The sequence below is a fragment of the Mytilus edulis genome, chromosome 10 (assembly GCF_963676685.1).
Source record: "Mytilus edulis chromosome 10, xbMytEdul2.2, whole genome shotgun sequence".
NCBI classification, from domain to species: Eukaryota; Metazoa; Mollusca; class Bivalvia; order Mytilida; family Mytilidae; genus Mytilus; species Mytilus edulis.
This window is the reverse complement of record NC_092353.1, coordinates 54,892,240-54,913,830: the sequence shown is the minus strand read 5'-3', so window position 1 is coordinate 54,913,830 and position 21,591 is coordinate 54,892,240. Positions and strand designations below refer to the sequence as shown.

The following is a 21,591-nucleotide window of genomic DNA, read 5'->3' as shown; positions in this document are numbered from 1 at the left end:
TTGTGAAAAATTGTCATTAAAGGACAATAACCCCTTAAGGGGTCAATTGACAATTTTGGTCATATAAACTTATTTGTAGATCTTACTTTGCTGATCTTTTTTGCTGCTTACAGTTTATCTTTATCTATAATATTATTCAAGATAATGACCAAAAACTGCAAAATTTCCTTAAAATTACCAATTAAGTGGCAGCAACCCAACAATGGTTTGTTTGATTCATCTGAAAATTTCAGGGCTGATAGATCTTGACCTAATGAACATTTTTACTCCATGTCAGATTTGCTCTAAATGCTTTCGTTTTTGAGATATAAGCCAAAAACTGCATTTGACCCCTATGTTCTATTTTAAGTAACGGCGGCCATGTTTTTTGACGGATCAAAAATCAAAGCACACACTTTGTGCAGGATAATCTAAGGAACAATCATGCTAAGTTTTAACCAAATCCATTCAGTAGTTTCAGAGGAGAAGATTTTTTAAAGTTAGCAAATATGATGAACAAATTGTGAAAAATTGTCATTAAAGGACAATAACCCCTTAAGGGGTCAATTGACAATTTTGGTCATATAAACTTATTTGTAGATCTTACTTTGCTGATCTTTTTTGCTGTTTACAGTTTATCTTTATCTATAATATTATTCAAGATAATGACCAAAAACTGCAAAATTTCCTTAAAATTACCAATTAAGTGGCAGCAACCCAACAATGGTTTGTTTGATTCATCTGAAAATTTCAGGGCTGATAGATCTTGACCTAATGAACATTTTTACCCCATGTCAGATTTGCTCTAAATGCTTTCGTTTTTGAGATATAAGCCAAAAACTGCATTTGACCCCTATGTCCTATTTTAAGTAACGGCGGCCATGTTTTTTGACGGATCAAAAATCGAAGCGCACATTTTGTGCAGGATATACTAAGGAACAATCATGTTAAGTTTCATTCAAATCCATTCAGTAGTTTCAGAGGAGAAGATGTTTGAAAAATTGTTAACGACGACAGACGACGACGACGACGACGGACGCCAAGTGATGAGAAAAGCTCACATGGCCTTTTAGGCCAGGTGAGCTAAAAAGTCACAAATGTGAGACATAGGGATAACTATCATGACTATGCATCAGCAACTGTATACAAAGTTTTAGTGTCATATGTGCAATGTCCTCGGCCATAATTTCATGGATCAGTAACTGCTTGAAAAAATTCATAGCTTTATTACTCACCTAATTTGAGTGGTTGGATAACTTTATTTGGTATATAGGATCTAGACAACCTTTACTTCATTGCATGGGACAGTGATCGAGGTTTTGTTTTTTGTCAAGCCTGCAACTTTTGTTGCAGAAAGCTCGACATAGGGATAGTGATCCGGCGGCGGCAGCGGCTACGGCGGCGGTGTTAGCTAACTTCTTAAAAGGTTTATATTTTAGAAGGTGAAAGACCTGGATGCTTCATACTTTGTATATAGATGCCTCATGTTACGAAGTTTCCGTCAGTCACATGTCCAATGTCCTTGACCTCATTTTCATGGTTCAGTGACCACTTGAAAAAAAAATTCAGAATTTTTGTAATGTTGAATTCTCTCTTATTATAAGTAATAGGATAACTATATTTGGTATGTGCGTACCTTGCAAGGTCCTCATGCCCGTCAGACAGTTTTCACTTGACCTCGACCTCATTTCATGGATCAGTGAACAAGGTTAAGTTTTGGTGGTCAAGTCCATATCTCAGATACTATAAGCAATAGGGCTAGTATATTTGGTGTATGGAAGGACTGGAAGGTGTACATGTCCAACTGGCAGGTGTCATCTGACCTTGACCTCATTTTCATGGTTCAGTGGTTATAGTTAAGTTTTTGTGTTTTGGTCTGTTTTTCTCATACTTTATGCAATAGGTCTACTATATTTGTTGTATGGAATGATTGTAAGGTGTACATGTCTAGCGGGCAGATGTCATCTGACCTTGACCTCATTTTCATGATTCAGTGGTGAAAGTTAAGTTTTTAAGTTTTGGTCTTTTTATTTAATATTATATGCCAAAGGTCAACTATATTTGGTGTATGGAAATATATTATGTTCTATGTCAGTCCCGCAGGTTTTATTTGACCATGACCTCAATTGCACGGTTCATTGCACAGTGTTAAGTTTTTGTGTTTTGGTCTATTTTTCTTAAACTATAAGTAGTAGGTCAACTATATTTGTTGTATGGAAGCTTTGTTAGCTGTACATATCTGCCTGGCATGGTTCATCTGACCTTGACCTCATTTTTATGGTTCATTGGTCTTTGTTTAGCTATCTTGGTTTATGTTAAGTTTATGTGACAGTTGTAATAAAGCTTTATACTTAGGAATATCAACATAATATCAATGATTAGTAAAGAAGGCGAGACATTTCAGTGTGTGCACTCTTGTGTGGTCAAGTTCATCTATCAGATACCATATGCCATAGGCTACGGCGGCAGCAGCCTTAGCTCACTTCTTACCTTTATAGATGCCTCATGTTACATGTGTTTCGAAGTTTCTTACTTGTCATATGGCCATTGTCCTTGACCTCATTTTCATGGTTCAGTGACTACTTAGAAAAAAAGAGTTAAGATGTTTTGTAATGTTTATTTCTCTCTTATTATGAGTAATAGGATAACTATTTTTGTTTTTTTCATACCTTGCAAGGTCCTCATGCTGGTCAGAAAATTTTCACATGACCTTGACGTCATTTCATGGATCAGTGAACAAGGTTATGTTTTGATGGTCAAGTCCATATCTCAGATACTATAAGCAATAGGTCTAGTAAATTCAGTGTATGGAAGGACTGTAAGGTGTACATATCCAACTAGCAGATGTCATCTGACCTTGACCTCATTTTCATGGTTCAGTGGTTATAGTTAAGTTTTTTGTGTTTTGGTCTGATTTTCTTATACTGTAGGGGATAGGTCAACTATATTTGGTGTATGAAAATATTTTATGATGTACATGTCAATCTTGCATGTTTTATTTGACCTTGACTTCATTTTCACATTTCATTGCTCAGTTTTAAGTTTTTTTGTGTTTTGGTCTGGGTTTTTTTTAACTATTAGCAATGGTAAAATATATTTGTTGTATGGATGAATTGTAAGCTGTGCATGTCTGTCTGGCATGGTTCATCTGACCTTGACCTCATTTTCATGGTTCATTTGATGTTTATTTTTCTTGGTTAAGTCTGTTTCTTAGAAACTTTAAGCAATAGGTCAACTATATTTAGTGTATTGAATGATTGTTAGGTGTACATGTATTTCTTATTTGGTTTATATGACCTTGACCTCATCTTCTTGGATCATGTTAAGTTGATGTGATAGTTGCAGAAAAGCTTTATATTTAGGACTTTTACATATTATCAATAGTCAAGTAGGCGAGACATTTCAGCGTGTGCACTGTTGTTTGGTTTATTGGTCATTCTTAAGTTTTTATGTTTTGGTCAGTCTCTCAGATATTATAAGAAACTAGAACACACCCGTGATATCACGGGTCCGTGACTGAATTAAAGTATATAACTATGCGCAAGCCTTATTTTAGTATTAGTATTGTCATCTGATAAAGTCATGCCGATTATAAGATACACAGTTTTCTCTGCTTTCAAATCTTTCTGTTTGAACCCGTCGAACTGGAACTTATCAATTATTGGTAATATTAATTATTTGGTAAACAAAAGGTCCTGGAATGGAGTATTTTTTAATCAACAGCATTGTCCTATATTAGTTATAAATAAAGTTGAATTCTTTGATTCGCTGTTTTACGTCATGCCCGCTGCCAAATTGAAAATTATTTTTAGTCCAGATTTTTAGTATTCGTATTGTTATCTTAGAAAGTCACAGTCTTACTGATTAAAATACTACAATAGGTAACAATTTGACAATTAAGTAGTGTCAACGCTGGGATTAGGACCCGTGTATATAGCATATTAATCCTGAATACACCGTTTGTTGGTGCGCCTGTCAGATGAGGAACGTACAGATAAGGTAATAGGTAACAGGTGAATATACTATTGCATGGTATCGGTATCTGACTCGACCGGAACTTCTTAATTATTGGCAATATTAATTACGTGGAAAACAAAAGGGCCTGGAGTGGTGTAATTTTTAATCTACACCTTTGTACTATATTAGTTATATATAAAGTTGAATTCTTTGATTCGTCGTTTTTACGTGATGACGGCTGACAAATTGGACCTCGTAAATTTAGTATTATAGATATATCTAGTGTAGTACATGTCAGTCTGGCATTGTTTCATCTGACCTGGACTTTTTTCATGCCTATCCTCATTTCATCTGACCGTTTTAAATATTTTTGTCATTCATCAAACATTATAAGCATCAGGGTCCTGGGTCATTATATGTTTTGTATGAAATTATTTTAATGTGTCTGCATGTTTCAAATGACCTTCACCTTATTATCATGGTTCATTGGTCAGTGTTTAGTTTTCATAGTTTTGTTGGTTTATTAGACACTTTAAGCAATATGTTAATATATTTGGTGTGTGGAATAATAAATTTACAAGTCTGTCTAGCAAGGTTCATCTAACCTTGATCTAATTTTCATGGTTCATTGGCTAATGATAAGTTTTTATGGCTATGTCTGTTTCTTAGATACTAAATGCGAATTATATTGCTTGGTATGATTATGAGGTTTACACGTCTGTCTGTCAGGTTTCATCTGACTTGAACCTTATTTACGTAGATCATTGATAGGGTTAAGTTTATGTGATACTTGATGTAAAACTGTCACATTATTGACTTTTCATTGCTTACCATGCAGTGTGGATTTATCTCATTGTTGAAGGCTGTACAGTGACCTATAATTGTTAACTTCTACATCATTTAGTCTGGTGGAGAGTTGTCTCATTGGTAGTCCGAGATTACTCTGACGTCCAACTGCTGTTTTGCCAGACAAGCTGGGGCCGTGGTACCTTATCTCGGACCATCTCATTGGCAATCACATCTTATTTTTATATTTCAAAATGAATACAATTGTAAACAATTATTTAGCTAGATTGACAGAAAATTGCCAGTAATGGATTGATTGTTTGCTATAAAATGTCAAATCAGATATAGAATGACTGTTCTGTAAGTTCAAAAATTATTGCAATGTTTTAATTACTGCAAAAAATTTGTAAGGGTTCCATGGAACCCAGTGTCTCGCCTACTTTTCTGTTAAACGCAGGCTCAATAAAATGAGGAAATAAATCAATAAAATACTCCTGTAGATACTATCTTTTGATTGTAAGAAGCTTCTGTCCAAGTTTGGTTAAAATCCAGGATAGTTTATGAATCGTATTGAATAAATGTTTTAAACTTTAATTACAGACTGAATGTAATGTTAACTGGAAAAAAACAAAATTTCCTTCTAGATGCTAGCTTTTGATCATAGACAAGCTTCTGTCCAAGTTTGGTACAAATCCAAAATAGTATAAGAAAGTTATTAAAAATATAAAAAGTAAAAACGCAGAGTGAATGTGTTTTGTTTCCTGGCAGAAAATCTAAGTCCACTTAAAAGTAAAATACAAAAAAAATAGATTTACTTTTTTACAAAATTTCCTTCTAGATACTACGTTTTGATCATAAACAAGCTTATGTTTAAGTTGGGTTCAAATCCAAAATAGTATAAGAAAGTTATTAAAATTTTAAAAAGTTTAAACACAGAGTGAATGTGTTGTTTCCTGGTAGAAAATCTAAGTCCATTTAAAAGTAAAATACGAAAAAATGGATTTATTTTTTTACAAAATTTACTTCTGGATACTATCTTATAACAAGCTTCTGTCCAAGTTTGTTACCAACCCAGGATAGTTTAAGTTATTAAAATTTTAAAACTTTAACCACAGAGTGAATGTATATTTCCCGGCAGAAAAACTTAGTCCATTTATAAGTAAATACGGAAAAAATGGAATTCTATTTTTACAAAATTTACTTCTAGATAATATCTTATGATCATAAACAAGCTTCTGTCAAAGTGTGGTAGAAATTCAGGACTGTATAAGAAAGTTTTTAAAATTTCAAAAACTTTAACCACAGAGTGAGTATTTGTGGACGCCGCCGCTGACGACGCTGCTGACGACTGAATGTAGGATTGTTTAGTCTCTCTTTTTCAACTAAAGTCAAAGGCTTGACAAAAATGAGACAGGGTAATATTCGCAATAATTTAAACTCTCATTTTGAATTTTTATATGAATTTAACAGGATATTTCTCAATATCGCAAAAATTAAAAATCACATTTTAGTCTAAAATGACAAAAACGCAGTCATAAATGCAAGCAATAATTTCTAAATTTACAGTAATTAAATTAACAGCCAATCAATATTGGACAATAGAAATTTGATAATAAAAGTACATTGGACTTTAAAGTTGTATAATTGGTCAGATGGTGAATGTTCACTGGAGTATAATGTATATTGTAGTATATTTCATTCCATTGTAGACCAATAGGTTGTGTTGTATTTCTTAACAGTATAGGGTAGTTGCACTAACAAATAAGAGCAAATAATTTTAATAAAATAATCAACAAAGCAATAAACATATAACAGTAACAAATTATTTTGATTGACAAAATCACTTAGTGATAGACATTTAAAAACAAATATCCAACATTATTGTTTTGATTTGAAATTTTATGAGCATACTCCATTTATATATTTGCCATTCATACGGGTTCAGACGGCAACATCAAATGGGAGTCTTTATTCCTTTCTAATGCTGCAGTAATCTCTATATGGTCTATTTTCAGTACCAGGCAATCACTTCTTGCAATAACTTCTCCCTTACTTTCCATCCAATCACAGTGGTCTGGAAATAAAATGTGAGAGTAGAAAAAAAACATCTTTTAATATTTAAACCATAAATGAATTTGTTCCCTATGGCCAGATGTTTTGGAAATCATGTTTCAGATAAACTTAAAATATTACCTTCAAATCCATTGCATACACAACAACAATGAAATGTGTTTTAATTGTTTAAATGATATTGAATCTTAAAAAAATAACTCTATTTACAAGCTATCTGTGCAGAAGACACAATAAGTAACTCAGATGAAAAAAGTTGTGCAATGGCACTATTGGAAACACAGACACAGTCTCCTGTATACAATAGTTAAGTACCAGTCTTTGTAAGAATCTGGCAATTAAGAAGAATTTCACATGGTAAAAACAAGAGTGCACACGCTTAAATGTCTTGCCTTTTTTACTAATCATTGATATTATGTTGATAGTCCTAAATATAAAGCTTTATTATAACTGTCACATGAAACTTAACATTAACCAAGAAAACGAAACATTGACCAATGAACCATGAAAATGAGTTTAAAGTCAGATGAACCTGTTACCATGGTCCATGCCAGGCAGACATGTACAGCTAACATCTTACAGTCCTTCCATACACCGAATATACTAGACCTATTGCATACAGTATAAGAAAAACAGACCAAAACACAAAAACTTAACTATAACCACTGAACCATGAAAATGAGGTCAAGGTCAGATGACACCTGCCAGTTGGACATGTACACCTTACAATCCTTTCATACACCAAATATACTATCCCTATTGCTTATAATATCTGAGATATGGACTTGACCACCAAACTTAACCTTGTTCACTGATATATTAAATGATGTCGAGGTCAAGTGAAAACAATATAACCATCCTAGTTTTTATTTACTTGTGTCCCGATTTAGAAATTGTAGGTCTTTATTTCTGTTTGGTAATTCCAGAAATTGATAATTTTTGGTTGGAATGATAGCAAATTACATAGTTGTCTCCCCTTAATTGGTAATTTCTAGTGCATTTCAACCAAATTCTTGAAATTGAAATTCCAAAACAGGAAAATGAAATGGATGTTATATTTGTGCACTTTTATAACATTTTGAATTTAAATCAATGTAAACCAGAGTCAGCTTTTGTTTGTCATGTTTTCACCAATGCATGATTCTTTGACAGATTGGCAATTGCAAAAGGTTTTAACAACCTTGACTTCCCTTGAGGGTCTTACAGGGTTGGTATTGGCAATTAAAAACTAAAAATAATTGTTTAGAAAGCAATGACAAACACAGATCCTATCGTATCTGCTGTATAAATAGCATGTTTTAAGGTGCAATACCTCTATAATATCTATAAATACTTACAGAAAACATCACCAGTATTAATGGTGTAGGCATATCTTATTTCAGGATTTGTCAAAAGTTCAATTTCACCTTTTACAACCAAAATAACCATGTTGTCATCTGTAAATAAATATTTTCATGTTAATGATAGGTTATCAATTCTTTGCAGAAAAACTCTGAATTTCAAATAAAGTTTTCTTCAGCCTTGTTTTATTATAAGTTCCACGATGTTTTATAAAAGTAAACTGATTACCCTATAATTAGGACATATAATAAAATAACTGATCTTTTACCAGCTATTCAAAGGTGATTAGAATAATGATAGAGGGTCAAATTGGGGGTATCTTCATGACAAATAACGGTCAAAATTTGTGTTGAATGATGCTAACCTTAATTTTTGTTGCATGACAATTAAATGTACTTTCTTTTAGACGATAAAAAAAAAATTGACTGATATTGACGAATCACATTAAATTTTTATCCAATTTGACACTAACGGTAGCAGAAAATGACTGTTTGACGCCTGACAGTAAAGGGCATTAATACCCTCATGATATGGTATGCAAATACATTAAAGATGCCACCCTGACCTGTGTATAATTTTGAATAGGATTTTTTAAAAGTGTAACTTTCATTCAATCTTAATATGATCAGATGCTTAACAGAGATCCATAAATTAAAATTTAAAATGATATAGTATGGCTCTCCATAGTTACATATACTGAACACAAGCTGTGATTCCGTCAGAGAACTGTTATTGAATACCGTAAAGCGGGTTATTTTCGCAGGTGTAAAATTTAGCGATTTTTATTGAACAAGGTATACAAAATATTTTGGCAATTATTATTTTGGCGGATACAAAACTTTTATCATTACCTTTGCATGTACACTTTCAAATTGGTGAAATTTATTTTGGCAATTTTGTTCTTTCTGCGAATTTTCGCACCCCACGAAAATAACCCACAATACGGTAGGTAATAGATAAGCTAAATATTTATTGAATGTAAAAACAATACGACTCACCATATTCCTCCTGAGTACATACAGTATCTCCTGTGTTAAACTGGTGGGGTATACCATGCAGAGCTAAGTATTGAACACATCTTGGTGAGCACCCGGCAAATATTCTATGGTTTTTCAAAAAATGGAAAAGAACCTGAAAATTTGAAAATAAATTTTTATGACATCAATAAAAACAGAATAAACAAGAATGTGTCCCCAGTACACAGATGCCCCATCTGCACTATCATTTTCTGTGTTCAGTGGACCGTGAAAATGGGGGAAAATCTCTAATTTGGCATTAAAATTAGAAAGATTATATCATAGGGAACATGTGCACTAAGTTTCAAGTTGATTGGACTTTAACTTCATCAAAAGCTACCTTCACCAAAAACTTTAACCTGAAGCAGGACAAATGAACGAACGAACAAACGAATGGATGCACACACAGAAAACATAAAACCCATAAATGGAGCATAAAAATTAAAAACTTAAACTTAAACTTAAACCCTCCAAGTAAAATTTATAAAACTGCAGTTTTTACCCAAGTTTTAAGTTTTCTTTCTGTAATTGTACAATTATCTAACATATTACTGATAATAAATAGGTATACATGTACCTCGAATTGCAATAGATGAGGAAAAGTCTTATATAAAACATCAGTTTTGTTAACCAATGCCCTCCACTTTAATTCTCTGGCTTTCCATATTTCTGCACAACCTGAAATAATCTGTCAAAATAATATACATGTAATACACATATTATTTGTTGATACAGAGAAATGTCTGGCTTTTTGTAATTTTGATATTATCATGCAAATGTTGAAATTAAAATTGCAATATTTAAACATGTGCTGTTCCTTTGGTTTTTGTGTTTTTGCAGTTCATGTACTGATTTTGTGTCATGGATTATCTGGATACCTTTTATCGACATTGTACTGATTTTGTGTCATGGATTATCCGGATACCTTTTATCGACATTGTACTGATTTTGTGTCATGGATTATCTGGATACCTTTTATCGACATTGTACTGATTTTGTGTCATGGATTATCTGGATACCTTTTATTGACATTGTACTGATTTTGTGTCATGGATTATCTGGATACCTTTTATCACTAATTCAGGCTTGGTTGGAAAGAACATACAAGATAGTAGTAACAAAAGTTACATATTTTAAACAAATAGTTTCTACGCATAGCTGTATCTTTGTCAATAGTGGGAATATTTGGGTAGTTTTAGTATCAAATGAAAGCTTGGGGACTAGGGATCACTGTAGAACCCTTGTTTTTATTCGAATAAAAAAGAAGTATATGAAATTTTAATCTTAGTCTTGCATTTTTTACTTTGTCAAAACGAGACAATAAAACCCTGCATTGTGTATTTTTATTTTTTTTTATTTTTTTTCACATGTTCCTGATCAAAATCAAAAATTTAATATTAAATGGTTGTTCTATACATTCGGTATTTTTATAGACATTTTTGTTTGGATTTCAGACATGAATTTGCAACAGTATTTGAGACAAATATCATGTATTCAATAAGGCTCAGAATTGATAAAAAAGTTCCAAATTAAAAATAAACCATCAATGTAAATATCTATTATATCAGATATTCTAAAGCTAGTCCAAGGTTTATTCAATTACATCTTTTATACAGGAAGCAATTAGAGCTAGACACATTGCCAATGAATAGGACTGTATGTTAACTTCATCATGTTGGCTCACAGCGATATAGCCTTTTTGTGCTAATGCGGTGTAAAGCAACCAACAATCAATCAAATCATCAAGTTGGATAGTCGTCTCAATTGCAGCCAAACTATATCTCCTTATTTCTATTTTTTTCATCTAAACATAGCAGTATTTTAAACATTTAAAATACAAGGCAAACTATATATCTGTTTGGTAAATTTTATTTTCATTTTTTCTCAATAAAAGTGCTGTTTGGAGAGCCTCCACATGTATTCTAGATGTCTCACAGACAATATTCCCACATCACCTGTTACTCAATCTAACAATCTTAGTATCTTGATTCTTACCTTATTTAGAACATTGTCTATGCATTCCTCTTTGATAATTATGATTTGACAGCAGGTGGAAGTCTGGATGGTCACAGCACTATTACATCCTAAGTGCATACCTTTAAACAGATAATAATATTAGTATGCAAATCAGTTGGTTAAATGTTTAAATTAAAAAGAACAGTATTTTATGATCCTTGACATTGTTACAATTTCAAAAGATTTGGTAGAGTGGTACTAAAATTATCATTCAGAAACCAAAGCAATACCAATTCTGAGAAATCTAAGGGACAAAACTCTAGAAAAAAAAATGTTGACAGTCACATTTCAAGAGTTATGCCCCCAACATATGTATGGAAAATTGGACTCTCGACATGTTCATCACTGTATTCCCAGAGGAGATTTTATGCCGCCCCCCTCCCCTTTTCTGGAAAAAAAATTGGTTGATTATATAGGGAATCACTGAAGCATGACCAGAGCGGGCCCCCACTTAGGCAGTCAGTAGGCCCTCACTTATGAAAATTTCTGTATACGCCACTGATTCCCTCTCAGATACATGGTATTATAAATATATCTTTGTTTATAAAGTGCCAATCTGCTAAAGAATCATGTAGGCAGTGGTGATAACATAAAATAAAAAAACTCACTCAAGTTTACATGAATTTTTGTTCAAAATGTATAATTGTGCATAAACATAACTTTTGTCTTTTTCCTCTTCCTGTTCTTGTATTTCATATAATAAATTACCAATCAAGGGGAGATAACTACAGAATTTGCTATCATTCTAACCAAAAATTATCGAGAGATTTCTCTAATTACCAGACACATAAAAAACAAGACATACCATTTATTAGTTAGGATGATGGTAATTCCAAAAGAGGATGGTAAGGGTGGCAGTTTTTTTGAAAAGCCATGTTTTGATATTCTTTTAAATTATCTGATTCTAATAAAGATAAGCACTTGTAACAGCTATACTCACCAAGTATAGTTATCAAGAAAACTTTATAACTGTGAAGTATGCTGTTTCAATTTCCATAACAATGTATTCATAACAGAAATGCTGGTCATATTGGAGATGGTTGGCTTGTCATACAAATGTTTTGGTTCATATTCCAACACAAGAATGAACGCCAAAACTTCCATCACCAGTGACAATGATGAGTGCAATTTAAATGATTTGCAAACAAACTATAACTGTTTAATACATGCTCTGTCCTATTTCAAAATCTTTTTTGTTAAATTAGTTAGGATGTAGATGAGAAAATGTCTGAAGTTCGTAGAGCTACAATTCTAACGACAAAAAGTCCATAACAATTCAATGATTATCACTAAAACAATCTTAAAGTGTATACATTATCTTACAACTTGATAATACATAAGATAATTTTAGTCCAAAAGTGAACAGTTCTTAATGTTTACTTACAATCAATTGACCTTAAACTTCATATTGTAAAATTATACACTAATCTTATGAAAATAATTAAAAGCAGGCAGAAAAGAGCCTTACAATACCTTAACCCCCATTGCAAGTGCAATGCTGCAAGGACACAAGTATTCATTTACAACAAAGTTTTCCTATTGTTTCATATAAAAATCACATTTTTCAAAGCATTTTACAAACCAGGTATTGAAAAATGAACAATTGTCAGTAGTTATTTTAGTTATCTTTTTTTGTTGTAAAAACATTTATCATAATTAATGATTTAATTTGAGTTAAAACATATAAAACATTTGACGACATTAAAAGAAAATTTAAATCATTATAAGAAAATGAATTATGTCACTCAACTGTAAATGGTTCACATATCAACATGTATAACAATATAGATTTCATGGTTTTTCGTAGGTTCAGATTACCCAATTTTCTATCAGATTTTATGTAGGCTTTTGTAAAACCACAAAATAACATATCCATGAAAAAGCAAGTTTTCCCAAATCTATTGATCATGTTGATGTTTAGCAGTTCCAAATTTTATTATGTAAATAAGAGTGAATAGCCCCCCAGAGTATTATTATTCTTGCATAAAGAAATAATCATTATATTAATGAAATTTAATTGATGGGAATTCGTGGATGTTGAATGCCATGTTATTTTTTAACGGTTCCAACTAAAATATTACAAGGCCCTTGTTTGAAAATATATAAAAACAATATTTTAATTTATTGTAAAAATTTTACTTTCACCAAAAAGATCAAATGTTTCTTAAAAAACATATAAACATCTCTATAAGTTTCTATATTTCTTGCTGTTATTTTTAATTGTTCTTTATAACTGCAGTCTAAAAAGAAGATCCATTTGATATATTTTTTTGTATTTTAACAAAAAACCCATACTGAGATACAAGTTAACTGCTAAATATTAACTCATTATCATGAAAATCTAACAAATATGTTCTAATAATCCTACTGATACATGTAATATGATCATAAAAGAAAGATATCATGCACATTTTTTTAATTTGACATAATGGCTTATTTGCCAGTGAAATATATGATAAATGTCACAGGTTATAGCTATTGATTAACTATTACAAACAGCTTCTTTTCATTTTTTTTCCCCTTCTTTATACATTGTATTCAATTTCATCTTTTTTTATTTATTTTCTTTTTTGTTTTATACTTTTTGTTTATTTTATATTTTTCTTGTTTTCTTTTCTTTCTGTAATTTTTTTTTTAATTTTTATTTCTTCTTTTTCTTTTTCTTTTTATATATTATATTTTCTTTTTCTTTTTCTTTTTTATGCTTATTATTTCTTATTCCCTTTGTTTCCTTTTCATTCTATAAATCATCTTTTTTTCTTTTTATATCTTCTTTTTCTTTTTTCTTTTTCTTTTTCTTTTTTTCTTCCTATCTTTCTGTGCTAGCTTCTGGTTAAGATGGGGAACTTTTTTTCCCTCGACCTTTACTTTTTCTTTCTGTACATGTGCTTCCTCCTTCTGGTAAAGATGGGGTGGTGTTCTTCCCTCGACCTTTACCTGGACTTCCGGTTTTAGTACCTTCTGGTGATGAAGGGATAGCATTTTTTGTGCCAGTGGAAGCTGTCTTTCTACCAGTTCGCTTTGGGCTAGCTTCTGTCACTGCCTCTTTTGGTGTAGGAGGACATTTGCTTTCTGGTACTTCTTTGCTTGTTTCAGCTGTTGTATCAGTTTTGGTTTTTTTAATTTTCTTTTGTCCTGGTGTTGGTGCATTTGATCTAGTAGCAATCTCATCATCATCACTGATGCCAGATTTGATTGATTTACGAGTTCTTGTTTCTTTTTCTGTCCCAATTTTTTCTAACTCCTTAATGAGCCAATCTGGTAACTTGCCTGGACTTGACAAATCAATTTCCTTTCTTTCTTTCTCCAGCACTAAACCATCTGGTAACTTTATTTTCCAGTAATTCCAGTCGTCTGCTTTAGGTAACTCCTTTAATATTTGGGTTGTACACCATTCTCCTGCATCTTTCTTTTCCTTTCTTTTTCTCAAAAATAAATTAATGTCCATCTGGGTGGTCAAAACCCATTCAGTTGAACAGGGCAAGTTCATTTTCTTTATTAATTCTTTCTTGACTGAAAACCCCATACGATCTCTCACCCTTTGTTCAACTTCAAAAATACTAGAAGTTGTGTCATAGAAACCTTTTGGTAATCTAAACAATACACTTGATTCAGCCCCTATGGCACTCATCAACTGCTCCATACGATTATTTGTTCCTTTTTTTGTTGGTTTCCCTGTCATCCCAACCTTTACCAGTTTCCATTCATTTCCTTTTGCAGATGTGGGTATTTTTATTTGGTTCAGAACAACACCATAAACTTTTTCTACAGATTCAATATTCACTTTCATAAAAATATCTGTACTATATCCTTTTTTTAAAGCAAGTTTGTTGACTTCATTAACAAATATGTTGCCAACAGAGGGATTGAGCATTAACTCATAAAATTCCTCCCAAGTTGAGGGTGGTTTGGCCGGAAATTCTGCCATTTTGTTTTCTATAATGCACCTATCAGTATGTAAATGGCCGTCCCAATTCTTCCGTAGACAAGATATATCCTATGACCAATGTAAAATCCTGTCTTGGTAAACATGGGATCATTTACGATTCAGTCAGGTCACTCAAAAATGTTCATGAATGAAAGTAAACTTAAATTTTCTATCGAGATCATAAAAGAAATTAAAATTATTATATACATTATTATGTACCAACTAAAATGGATATTAATACCGAAACAAAATACTAATGTACTTACATTTCAAATTTTATCACATATAACATTTCCGTATAGATAAGTTCCTACTTAACATTCCTTCCTCCTTTTAAATGTAACTTATACAGGTAGGAAGGAGATATTTACACACTTTTTACATGCCTATGGTCTATAAGGTAACACCCCCTGGTGTCAGCTGCCTTTAGGAAACCATAATACTTTCCTACTTACTGCCACAAGGGGGGGGGGGGGTCTCAACATGGCTTTTTTAGGTACACATGCGCAGGTGGGTTTTTAAAAACACCTCCCATTCATATATTGTAGTTTTGTGAAATTGTGACCCATAAACATATTTCATGGCAAAATCATAACCCATTCATATATTACTCAATTATCACATATTATTTTTTTTTTTTTTTTTTTTTTTATCTTGACTTGATTTTCAAACGATAAAACAGTATTTATACAAAAATCTAATTGAAAGATAAAAATGATTGACCCATTGACATATTCCCTTGGTGCAATTGCAACCCATTGATACTTATTCAGCTAGAAACATGATCAGTTGCTGTTTTGGTTCAATTACTGATCCATTTTAAAATGGGTTTATTTTGTAATTTTTTTTACTTTTATACAAGAGACAACTTATTTATTACTTATAAAAGATAACATTTTGAAACTCATTTTCTGACTTCCTATACTGTGAAGATAAAGATACAATGCATATTAAACAATATAATTTGAAACCTTCACTTTTGAAGGTGATAGAATTTAATTGGATCATATATATACAAGTACTCTTAAACAACTGTTGAAAAGATATTTTAAGTGTCTAAACAAATTTAATTTCTAATTAAATTAAGTGTAGAAAAGTCACCTAGTGTTTTAACACACATGTAATCAAAGAATAGCCATAAACACAAAATTTCCTAAACAACAAATCCTTTTAGGCCACTTTTTTTTATTAGTTAGTTTACGGGATTCTTCTTAAAAAAAGGAAAGGTAGGAGGTCGAAAAAAAAATAAAAATAAAAATAATGAAAAAATATAGGGTAGGAGGTTGAAAAAAAATAAAAAATAAAAAATAAAAATTGGAATTAATACTTGTTTTTTTTACCAAAAATGGAGAGAAACAAACAATGACATTACTCTATATAATAGTATTATACTAACCATGTATGCAGATAGTTTCATAATTTGGTATTAATTCTTGCTGTTTTAATTTAAATTAAATGTGTTACAAGGAGTCCAATGTCAATGTAGATTGATGAAAGCAGATATATATATATATGTGCCCCTAATGAAAGGGAAGTGTCTTTTCCAATTGCATTTCTCTTTGTTCTATGTATTTATTTATCAAATTTATATCAGGGAGTGACAAAATTCCTCATAAGACATAACACAATACAATCTTATTGAGGAAATACCATATATGCGCTCTGCATGTCATATGCCTTCATATGTGTACATAAAAACATGTCCTTTTTAGGCTTTTTATGCTATTTTACTCTGCTAACTATTAGCTTATATCTCGAAGTGTCCTGTGATTGTCCCTTTTTATAAATGTCGAAGTGATTTTAATTGTCAGGCATTCTATGACAGTAATACATGTTCTGATTTTGTGTTGGGATTTTGTTCACCATATCCCATCTCTGTTCCATTAAATCTTAATGGGTACCGTGGGAAGGTATTTAGGTATTTATATAATAAGGCCAATTAATCAGACACCCATCCCTGGCAGCAAGTTAAAAGATCCTTCCCTTTAGTGACGTCTGGCGAGGCTATTTAAAAACAAATCTGGGATGCCAGGAAGCCTTGCCAGACGTCATAATTATTTGGACTAGTACCTCATATGTGTAATGGAACTAAAACAGCCCCTTTCGACGGGTTTCAGACTTTCTGATCAACACTTGAACCAAAGTTGACTCGCTGTCAACCTCACTGTCTGAAACAGGGGTTCAAATTAGCGGTGGTCTGACCTTTTAAACCAAAATTCCCAAACGATCTCAAAAATAATTTTCATTTTTATTATTCATGACTGCGATGTTCATTTTGTTCAACTGCTAGATTTACACCGAAAATCTCCAACAATTAATGTGTAAATCTACGTAAAATCGTATCTGGTCCACCATTTTCAACTGGTTCCTTTTCACCACATTAGATCATGATGAAACGTTGACTGAACAGGGAACCGCCTTTCAACTGGTTCCTTTTCACCACATTAGATCATGATGAAACTTTGACTGAACAGGGAACCACACAGGATTTTCGAATCCACTCCGAGGGTATTCGCGACTGGAAGAAGAAAGACCGATCTTTTTTTTATCATGTTTTTATTTTTATTTGTACTTCTTCAAACAGAAAAGGGTCGGCGGAATTAAAAAAAATCTTCAAAATCGTTTTTATTTTTATTTTAAAATCGTGAAAAACAGGGTCGGCGGATCCGTAAACCAACAAATAAAAAAAAAAGTGGCCTTATGAACATACGTTACTGAAGTTATCTCACTTTGAATTTTTTTTTTTTTGACACAAAGTTAATTTTGATTGATATGCACTGTTGAAATGTATACAAATCATCACTAAATACCCACTTCTATGATATACAAGAATAAATTTCTATTGACTTTAAATATATATTTTTTTTTTCATAATTAGTCCTTGTCACAACTTTTTTTCCAAACTCAAAGACATTGTAGTTGATAAATTAACTAGTGCTGAAGAAAGCATGACAATTCAGAATTTGTCTGTCACTGGTATCAAAAAAAATCTTAAATATTATTCCCCTTTTGCTGCCAAGTGAAAACTGTTTAAAAAGTAAAAGTTAAGAAGAAATTTTAAGAGAATCTGACAAAAAGACTGAAAAAGGGACTGCCACCCACCAAAGAACAATTATTTCAAAATTCGCTATGTATAATTAAAACATTTTTACCATTACTAAATAAAATTTGAAAGCCATATTTTTGTGACCTTTTCCTTCAAATCTCCCAAATAAATCAGTAAAAATTGGAATATGCTTGTAGCAAATGTGTAGGTATATCATTTTTTGTAAGATGTGCACACTGGTGATGATTTTTTTTTATATCTCAACAACCCCCCGCTTATCCCAAGAAATAAATTTACAAACCTTCTTCTCCAATAACTGCAGGATGTTTGTCTGCATCTATTTCTAAGATAACATCTTCTTCTTTCTTTATCAGGGCTCTGTCGAGATATAAGAAAGCAAACTAATAACTATATATTAAAATATGATAGGTACCAGACTAAAAAGGTCACTATTTAATATGCCACTTCAACCAAATGTATGGGGCATATTGTTTAACTTATTTCACTGGGCATAAAAAATGCATTTTTCTTCCATACAAATTACAGGAAGGTTGGCAGTGGTCATTTAAATTTATTTCAAATTCTACACACTTGTTCTATTTAAACTAAAACTTGGCATATATGTAACACTCAGAAACGTGTCATTCCCCCCAAACGTGTCCGATTCCCCCAAACATGTCTAGTTGAAAACTGCGCCAAAGCGTGTCATTTGTATAAACGCCCAAACGTGTCCATTTCTCAACTAACCCCCAAACGTGTCCAATCCCCAAAACGTGTCCATATCAAGCGTTATTTGGTTATTGCTATTTCATTAACGTATACTAATTTTACCATTTCATTAAAAATATACATAAGCACGTTAGTACTTTTTAAAAACGGAAGAATTAAACTGGCTTAAAGTGGGGGCGTCATTTCGGCTATTTCGTTTGTAAATTGTAAGCAAACATGTTGAGTTAAACAGTACAGTTAACGGGTCAAAGTGTCCCTTTCTCTGCGCGTTAAAACTTTAATGTTCTCTCTAATTATGCATGAAATACTGACAACAGGTAGCCTATGTTCTCTCTAAATAGAACTTCAAAAACATTAAAACTTGTATGTTCTCTCTAAATATGCATGACATACTTGCAACTGGACAATACACGATCATCAGTTTAAAGTTTAGTTCAAAGTTAATGTGTACAGTACAACTGTAAAAACATTAAAACTTGCAAAACTATTGTGCGCTCTAAATATGCATAAAGTACTTGCAACTGGACAATACGTATACGTAATCAACATTCTAAAGTTTATTTATACACTACAAAATAAATTTGCATTTAAAACCGGCGTTGACCACATAACAGTACTATTCATAAAAAAAAGAATCTATAAAACTCAATATGCTTATCGTGTGTCTTTAGTGATGGTGGAAACCTAAAATTTATTAAAAACCAGGATAACAAGTTTATAATTTGATGGGCTTTTGAAATACACACAAACTATTGACAAAAGTAAAAAAAATACTGTTAAAAACCCGCCATGCAATATTCGGATAAATATAAAAGGCAACATCGGAGTTTATAAGTACAAAATAATTATCAAAGTTAACGATTAATTCAACTCCAGAACTATGTGTATGTTCGCTCTAAACGAATATGAAATACTTGCAACTGGACAATAAACAACTGCAGTCAAAGTTACTTAATAATAACAGATTAATTTTGCAATTATTATAATCATTAAAAACCTACATCGAACTAACTTAATCTGATAAATGACATCTTCATCACGTGTGTCTCCCATCATAGAATTGCCGTAAACGTTATCAGCGATTTTATTTAAGAGATACATGTAAAAGCGCTAAAAGACGTGTAACGTTTTGGCGTTAAATATTGGACACGATTTGGCAAATAACAATTATCAGACACGTTTTGGGGGTTATGAAATCGGACACGTTTGGGAAATATTGTACATTTCGGACACGTTTAGGGAGAAAAGACACGTTTGGGAGAATCGGACACGTTTGGGGGGAAGGACACGTTTGGGAGTGTTACATATATATGAAATATAATCTAGGAACGTATATTTTAATCTAAAGTAAAATATAATAAGGTTGTTAAAAATATTATGTGGACAACATCTTTTCATTTTGTTAAACATAAAACACTGACTTATCTCCTTGGTGGATAGTTTTATCTTGACTTACCTCCCCCTGATGATGACATGTAGTGCCACTGGTGGATCTTGTTCACATATAACCAATATATTGGCCTGACACAGGATGATTAGAGCTGGTTTTCAGGACTTACCTCCCCATGATGATAACATACAGTGCCACTGGTGGACCTTGTTCACAGATAACTAATGTATTTGTCTGATACAGTATGACTAGAGCTGGTTAAATCTAGACTTACCTCCCCCTGATAATGACATACAGTGTCACTGGTGGACCTTGTTCAATGATAACCAATGTATGGACCTGATACAGAATGACAAGTGCTGGTTTTATCTTGACTTACCTCCCCCTGATGATGACATACAGTGCCACTAGTGGACCTTGTTCACAGATAACCAGTGTATTGGCCTGACACAAGTTGACAAGAGCTGGTTTTATCTTGACTTACCTCCCGCTGATGATGACATACAGTGCCACTGATGGAACTTGTTCACAGATAACTTATGCATTGACCTGATACAGATGACTAGAGCTGGTTTTATCTTGACCTACCTCCCCCTGATGATGACTTACAGTGCCACTAGTGGATCTCGTTCACAGATAACCAATGTATTGGCCTGATACAGATAAGTAGAGCTGGTTTATCTTGACCTACCTCCCCCTGATGCTGACATACAGCCCCACTGGTGGATCTTGTTCACAGATAACTAATGTATTGGTCTGATACAGAATGACTAGAGCTGGTTAAATCTAGACTTACCTCCCCGATGATGACATACAGCCCCACTGGTGGATCTTGTTCACAGATAACCAGTGTATTGGTCTGATACAGGATGATTAGAGCTGGTTTTATCTCGACTTACCTCCCCTTGATGATGACATACAGTGCCACTGGTGGATCCTGTTTAAAGATAACCAGCGTATTGGCCTCATACAGAATGATAAGAGCTGGTTTTATCAAGACTTACCTCCCCCTGATGATGACATACAGTGCCACTGGTGGATCCTGTTCGAAGATAACCAGCGTATTGGCCTAATACAGAATGATAAGAGCTGGTTTTATCTAGACTTACCTCCCCCTGATGATGACATAAAGTGCCACTGGTGGATCTTGTTCACAGATAACCAATGTATTGGCCTGATACAGGATGATAAGAGCAGGTTTAATCTGCATTACCAGTTCTTTTACTGCTTCCTTGGACCACTTTTCAAATATAGGTAGCTAGAAAAGGAAATAAAGAATGCTGTTATTTTGTACTCTTTTTTAATCCTTTTATTATTGTGTATCATGATGAAT

General features: G+C 32.5%; 1 protein-coding gene across 3 annotated transcripts in view; it reads right to left on the bottom strand.

The window, feature by feature from the left end:
* Nucleotides 1-6,488: 6,488 nt before the first annotated feature.
* LOC139492160 (uncharacterized) overlaps nt 6,489-21,591 on the bottom strand; it is a 33,170-nt gene continuing 18,067 nt past the window's right edge. For 2 of the 3 annotated variants that reach the window (XM_071280310.1, XM_071280311.1), the window contains exons 6-12: nt 21,368-21,516; nt 18,441-18,517; nt 11,145-11,245; nt 9,727-9,837; nt 9,132-9,264; nt 8,130-8,228; nt 6,489-6,796 (exon numbers count right to left, since the gene is read on the bottom strand). In XM_071280310.1, the coding sequence (XP_071136411.1) occupies nt 6,654-6,796; nt 8,130-8,228; nt 9,132-9,264; nt 9,727-9,837; nt 11,145-11,245; nt 18,441-18,517; nt 21,368-21,516 (813 nt within the window). In that variant the 3' untranslated portion in view covers nt 6,489-6,653. The remainder of the gene's footprint in view (nt 6,797-8,129; nt 8,229-9,131; nt 9,265-9,726; nt 9,838-11,144; nt 11,246-18,440; nt 18,518-21,367; nt 21,517-21,591) is intronic. The other variant, XR_011656708.1, reaches the window with a different exon arrangement.